The 7,472-nt window shown below is 33.6% G+C and overlaps 1 protein-coding gene across 4 annotated transcripts; it reads right to left on the bottom strand.

Annotated features, from left to right (window-relative positions):
• Window positions 1–787: 787 nt before the first annotated feature.
• Window positions 788–6,724, bottom strand: LOC103485650 (vacuolar protein sorting-associated protein 45 homolog). 4 transcript variants are annotated; one of them, XM_008443332.3, is made up of 13 exons: window positions 6,307–6,724; window positions 5,450–5,651; window positions 5,282–5,361; window positions 4,743–4,970; window positions 4,412–4,537; window positions 4,254–4,334; window positions 4,006–4,147; window positions 3,734–3,912; window positions 3,179–3,334; window positions 2,781–2,888; window positions 2,576–2,697; window positions 1,529–1,660; window positions 788–1,212 (listed from the first exon to the last, which is right to left on the bottom strand). In XM_008443332.3, exons 1-13 carry the CDS (start codon window positions 6,394–6,396, stop codon window positions 1,152–1,154), a joined length of 1,707 nt encoding a protein of 568 aa, XP_008441554.1. In that variant the 5' UTR covers window positions 6,397–6,724; the 3' UTR covers window positions 788–1,151. The 4 variants fall into 4 exon arrangements, with proteins under 4 accessions (XP_008441554.1, XP_008441556.1, XP_050937803.1 ...); XM_008443334.3 differs by having other exon boundaries at window positions 5,282–5,341; window positions 6,307–6,714; XM_051081846.1 differs by lacking the exon at window positions 6,307–6,724 and adding an exon at window positions 6,148–6,277 and having other exon boundaries at window positions 5,282–5,341.
• Window positions 6,725–7,472: the final 748 nt, after the last annotated feature.

The following is a 7,472-nucleotide window of genomic DNA, read 5'->3' on the forward strand; positions in this document are numbered from 1 at the left end:
TATTTTGATTTTAAAAATTTAAGTCTCTTTTTTTCGTAATTTTACGATGATATGATTTTTAAGTATATAAGTTGAAATCTTAACTAGATTTCAAAACACAAAAACAAACTTTTAAAGACTCTTCTTTAGTTTATAAATTTTGACTTGTTTTCAAGCCACTTTTAAACCATAACCAACAAAATTTGTAAATCAGTGAATGAACAAAATTTGTAAATCAGTGAATGAAAGTGTGCTTTTGTAAGTATAATATAAAAAAGATTAAAAACTAAATTGTTATCTAACCAAATCTAAATAATTATCTACGTTTGACTTAAGTAAAAATGGAACGGGTGCTATAACTTGATAATTCAATATACAAATACTTTTGTTTGAAATACGATTATTTTATATATAGAACATTTTTACCGCATATATTACTCTCTTTCCGATAAACGAAAAGTAAAATAGTCACCTGGGACAAGTTTCTTACTCTTTTTATAATATTAATTAATTAAATAAAATAAAACAGTTCTCATCGTGAACTTTTGTCTAAATCTTTTTTTAACTTCTTTTCACTTAATTTAACAATAATTAACATGACCTTCCACCTACCTAAAGTATGTTTGATCTTCTTCCTATAATTGTTATAGAATAAAAGAGTCTAGGACTCAGAGAATCTACGACTAACACCCACTAATATACCTGGGATTTTGAATAAGAAAAATGTATGACAGTGACAGACATTTTAAGTGTATATCTATATACATACTAACATCTCAATTATTTTTATCAACTGCCTGGCCTAGGGTGTGGAACAGTACGTTGGCTTTGTATATCGAATAACTCTTAAGTAATGTACTACATCTCCAAGACTTTCATGTTTCTAAATATACAAAAAGAATGAGAGCTTTTCCTATACGTGACAAATGGGATATTCAGATTTGTTCCCACATGATTGCTGGAACACCTGAGCAAATTGGTAATAAACAATGACATATGAGAGATCGAGGCCAGTCCCTCGAGATTCTATTAGTAAAAGCACACAATGGAGGACAATCCATCTCCCTTCTTCCTTCTCTCTTCTATCCTCTGCAATCATGTAAGTGGCTGGGTAGTAACCAAATGAAAATCTCCCATTAAATACAAATTGTTATTTAGCAGGCTGTTGAGCTTCAAATCATTGGGGCGCTCGAACGAGATATCCGCTGACCTTCTTCCAAGTCCTTTAGAAACCTGGAATTCCAGCCAAATGGTAATATCATGAAACTTGATCAATATGTTGCTTAGAGATTTCAATTATAGGGGTATTTGCAAGGGTGGCTTGTAGGACTGTACTAATTAATTACTCTTGCAACCACCTCATCTAACTCATCGGATAGGAACAGTTACAAACTATAGCAACACGATTCATATCACAAATTGACATAAATCAACTCATATAAACACACAAAGTATGACAATATCCTTTTATTAAATGTGAAATTGGCAGTGATAGCAACTCATAAACTAGACCATGAAATCAAATAAGTGAATAACCAACATTGCTTACCGCCTAGAATTTAGAACCACAGAACCACCCAGTATAAAACGTATTCCAGAAGTAGTTGCATTTTGTAAAGCTACAGCACGTGACTCCTCATATGTCGTCCCACCTACAATGAATATGATGACTTCTTGTGGCCTGCTTCATACCAAGGTAGCCAAGTTATATTTTAACAGAAGTTTCTTTCTGAAAATAGAGAGTAGAATTTTTTCTAATAAGAAAAAATATACATCAGGATGATCATCTAATTCTCCACTACCAGACCCCTTTGGTCCTGTGAAGTGATAGCCATGTTATGGAGAGTGTAGCACGACAGTAACAAAATAATATTTCAAGAGGCAGGCATGAAAACAGACATCTTTTGGGACCTTGTGAGGCTTCTTTTAATCCTCTGGCACGGTTTTTTTGTACTTCTATTTCAATGATGAAGGTATCGTCTCTTTTTTTAACAAAATGATTATTTAATTCGAGAAACAGCATATCAAATTCTTGGAAAAAAAATACTTAAGCATGTAAATGTTAGAATTATAGAGCAGCCATCTGAATGCCTTGTCAAATCTTTATCTAATTAAAAATCACACTTCATAACAAGTTACCGCTACAAGCATCAGAATCATCAATCTTTGAACACAATACACAGTTCAGCAAAGGAGGAGCTAAACAACATTTATCGATGTAAAAATGGCAAACACAATCACACACCATATAACTTAAAATTAAGACTAAGTTTCACTCTTTCATTAATAATTGAACTTAATTTTCAGCTTGGTCTCTAAAAAGTTTAAAAAGTATCTAATGTTTCTAAAAACTGTCAAGTTTGTGTCTAACAGGTTCTTGAATTTTCAATTTAGTATCTTAAAGTCCTACACATAGCTCTTAGACACAAAATTGAAAGTTTAAGCACTTATTAGACATTTTTAAATTAATGGGACTAAATTTGTAGTTTAACCTAAACTTGTAACTAACCTAAAATTTAATAAAAAAAGAAAAAAAATTGAGCATTAAAAGAACCATAATAATATGGACTCAGACACGCTAATACTAGCAACAAACCTTCCTTGCTGAAAGTGATTCCCAACAAACGGGTAGTCCACATCTCTCAATCGTCCCTTGATTATACTTTCCATGGTCTGGACCAAAAGAGGTTGATGCTGAGTGTATACGTTTTCAACCCCCTATCAGAAGTGAAGAGAATAAGCACCCTAAACTGCAAACTAGAAGACATTATGTGTACTTATATACAAGTTTCCAGCAATACCTTTAATCCACGAGCCATGTTACGAGCAATATTCAAAAGATCTCGATTTCCATAAAGATCACCCGTTCGCTTATCAACACCAGCTTGTTTTAAAAGAAACTGGACAAGCTGTCACATCATGTTGTTTTGAGCACATCAAGATAATTGAAGACTAACCCCTCTAGTTATAATTGAAGTACATAAGCTATTTTTTAATAATAGTCTGCCAAAGAATGAGTAGTTCTCACGAACACACAGGATGAAGAAACAGAAAGCTTTTCAAAATCCCAAGAGAAGGATATCATGCTACAGCATCGTAAAATAATACCCATAAAATAATCGAACATGTTAAAAATCTTTAAATAGAGAAGTAGAAGATAAAAAAAATGATGAAAATGACGCTAAAATGTATACACTACCCCTGTTTTATATTTGGCAGAACGAGAAGCCAATTTATTGAAAAGCTGCATCAGTTGGACAGGGCTCTCCTTCTCATACCGTAAGGCATACAACATAACAAGCCGCAGACGGTCTATATCAGAAATACTCTCATTGTTCAAAAGATTTGTTACAGCCTGAAATGCACAAAAACAGAGTTGGTCATGCTGAAAGTAACAACTATATCTCATCAATTAATTCTGCAGAGACGTTACAAACATCTAACATTTACAAAATTTGTTCCAATCATAATAACTTCCCCAAACTCAATGTAACATATTCTTGTCAACACACACACCCAAAAAGACAGCTCACATGGTCTTTGACTTTCCTATCGCCCTTCCAATTTCCCAACAAAATAGTAGAACAAACCAGAAAATAGTCCTTGAGTTTTGTGCTAAAAAAAAACAAGATGGATGTCAAAGAAAACTTGAAGATAGGAAAATGTCATCATTTCACAAGTTGATGTTGTACAGATATGAAATAAAAAATGCAATGCACATCAAAGAGAAAAACGATGAAAAAAATATTATGACCTCAAAAGCAGCCACTTGCCCACCGTTGCAAGCCAATTCCTGTTCTGTCTGTGAAACTAACATAAGCTTCCGCTCCTCAACTATTTTACTCATCTCTGTCACCAACGTCACATGTTTTGAAACATTACCGTGCATTTTTCTGTACTCTGGATAATTGTCAACAAACTTGGCCATGTCCTCTGTAGAAAACAAAGCAAAAAAACAACTTAGTGACACAAGTTTCTCCCCCTAGTTGATCCTTCAAAAGTACCAACAAAGAATTTCAAACAAACCTATTGTCTGTATGTTCTGGTTACTTTTGGCAATTTGCTGAAAATCATCCACCAACTTCTTTATATTCATTCCAATATCTCCAAAATTCTCGTACATGTTAGCTTTATAAAACGAATCTTGCTCTGATGATAGCACAACCTCCTGCATAATCTCAAAAGATCAAACACAATTGAATAGAATTGTGAATGAGTTTAATTGTCCAATAGAAAATGAATACTGGCGCGGAGAAGAACAATGAACTTTATACCTGTTGATCCTTTGAAGATTTTGCAATGCTTTTCAAGTCCACTTTATTGTCTTGAATACCTATCAATTCATGAACCATTGCCTAGAAAACATAACTATGAATAACCAACACAAACATATAGTAACAACAAGGCAAAATATCTTCTGTGATTCCAATACCTGATAAGTCCATTGATTGAGCAGGGGAGTCAGTGGGTCATCCCTCCTATCAATTACCAGCAACAAAGGGGAAACTTCCATTCTTCGAAAATCAAACAGACCACTTTCTTGCTGATACATAAGTTTCTGGTGCATCAAAGACAATATACATTAGAGATTATGACCCTACTTGTGATAATAAAGCCAAAAGTAAATAATAACAAATAAATAAATAAATAAAATACAAATTTGAAGTTATGACACCGCTTCTAGAGTAGAGTATAATTGAGGAAGGGTTAACTGACAAATTAAAGTAACAAAATGCAAGTTATAATCGTAAGAATTTACATACCGATGCTTCCTGCGCTATCCGCTTGGCAACATCAGAAGTCCTTTGGTACCGAATAACAGGTCTCTGTTTTAAGGCCAAGAAAAGTGCTGCAATGCCATCTACGACTCGGTCACAGAAATGTTGCAAACTAGGAGGATCAACAACTGCTGGAATCATGTATATATGGTTTGATGGCATATTTAAAGTGAAATGATAAGGATCAATGGCCACAAAATCCCCATAAAACTCCTGCATGATCCATTCAATAATTATGTGTGATTATCAATATTAAAGCTAAAATGTGAATACAATACAATATACAACTCATGCAGACCAGCTATATCAGATGATGAACAGGATGAGCAGAGAATGGAGTTTAACTCTCAGGCCAATGAACAGGATCAATAACACACAGAATAAGGTTCATACCATTGATAAACTAGCCATCTAATTTGACAAGAGAAGGACCATGATTCCAGTATAGATACCATTCTACTTAACAACTTAATGGGGATTTCTCCATGACTTGTCTTATACAATTCCTATAGAAGAAAAATTACCACAACTTGCTGAACAACATCCTGCTCATCTGAATCAGCTAGAATATGAATCTGAGTTTCCTTCAAAATGTTGGAGAAAACTGTAATTCAGATATACAGAAGAATGATTAACGTATATTGAAGTTATTAGCACATCTTAGAAATCCATAAAAGACATGAAGAACTCACAAAGGTGATACTCCCCAAATCTAGGATTAGCCAGCTGGCGACGCAAAAGCTGTATATTCTCTGACGTGGGCCTGAGAAAGCAAACCGCTTTAAGATGATACATGGATTCACTCGACTTTGATACAGCATCTACCAATTCAACCAAAAAGACTTCTTTCTGAAGAAGCTCCGACTGTGAGTACACCACACTGACAACACTGACCTGAAACCAAATAAAATAATAACGATATGATACAAACATCACATCATCAAACACGAGCACCCATGATACCTCTCCCCAAGCTATTTCACAAAGGAGGTCTAATTCTAGCATGATTGCGATATATATGCATAAGATACCATGACATCAATTTTACATTATGATGACACATTTGTTCAACAACCATGCAAAACGTTACACATTAAGAATCAGGAAATAAAATTTTGGAATGGAGGACCTAACACATTGCTACCTAAAAGCTTAACCAGGGAGAACTGGCAATCAATTTTCCTTAAAAAACTAACCCATTCCAGTCTAGATTATTAAAATCGATATTCAGCACTGTCAATGATATAAGAATTAAACATTTCTTCCCTTCGGAATACACAGACAATCCAGCTCCACGTTCATAGAGATCGAAGAAATCATATACAAGAACTACCCGGGGCAAATTATCAGAGTACGCTCTGAAATACAGCTAAAGGATACCATAACATACATTTTCCCACTTTCTCAGACCAATACAGTATGGAGAAAATTGAAATCAAATCCCCCTCTCCCAGACCAGAACAAAATTCCATACTTCGACATTTGATTTTCTCGTCGATAACAATCAGAAAGAAAACTGAAGGAGTGGAATGGCTACGATGGCGCATACCGTCTGAGAATCAAGGATGAGAACCTTCATGCCGGAGATGTCCTGCAACATCTTGTTGATGTAATCCCGAACGACCGAAATCAGCACCATTTTTTAGCTTGCGGTTGTGAAATTGACAATTCTGATCCCGGAAACAAAAATTGGTGAATGCGGTGGGAAGGAGTAGAATCGCAAACGCAGAGAGAGAGAGAGAGAGAGAGAGAGAGAGGGGTGAACGGAGAGTCTCAGATCTGCGGCGACCGAGGAGAGAAGTTGCCGATTATTCAAGATGATCGCCAAAACGCACCGTCTTGTTCACACTTCCCCTCTCAAACTAGAATTAACCTTCTTCCGTTTTCCTTCGTTTCCTCTATGTTTTCTTCTTATTTCTTCTTTTTCTTTCTTCCCTTTTATTTTTCTTTCTCTGGCTATGTATGACTTCGTAGTTTTTTCTGTGTTTTCTAAGAGATGACTTTGTAGTTCAATGCTTGAAAAGTTCTAGTTTTTTAACCATAAATTTTTAAATTATTCTAAGAAATTAAAAATTATATTTGAGATGCTAAATACATTTTCATTTCAACTATTGAAATTAAATTTTCATGTTATTAAAAAAATAATATTAATATAATACTACAAAGTTTTGTATAAACTTAGGTGTAATATTTTTAAATATAATAAAATGAATCAAAATAATTACAAAATCTAACAAATATTTGATAATATTTTCAAAACTTATATCAATTTTTAACTGACTTATCCGATCTTTACATAAATTTGAATTTTTCAAAAAAAATTACAAGAAAAACATGGAAGGAAAACAAAGAAATTAAATCAATTTTTACATAAGGATAAAAAGATGAATCCTTAGAAGTTATCCATGATCTTATTGGAGTAACCTAGGAGACGTTTAGGATACGGAGTGGTTATTATAGTCGTAGGTTATTATAGTTAGATACAGATTATTTTAGTTTTGATTATAATATAATGAGTTTGTTGCGTGGAGTATTTTAGTTTGAAAATAAAATAGTAAACATTATAGTAAAAAAAAATGATGAATATCAAATCGTAAAAGCTACAACGAATGGTAAATACTGTAGCAAATGAAAGGCTTTGAAATAGTGTTTATAGTAGATAATTGGAAATTTTTAAATAGTATTTACCGTAGCTGGAGATGGTTATTATAGTCT

The sequence above is a fragment of the Cucumis melo genome, chromosome 3 (assembly GCF_025177605.1).
Source record: "Cucumis melo cultivar AY chromosome 3, USDA_Cmelo_AY_1.0, whole genome shotgun sequence".
NCBI classification, from domain to species: Eukaryota; Viridiplantae; Streptophyta; class Magnoliopsida; order Cucurbitales; family Cucurbitaceae; genus Cucumis; species Cucumis melo.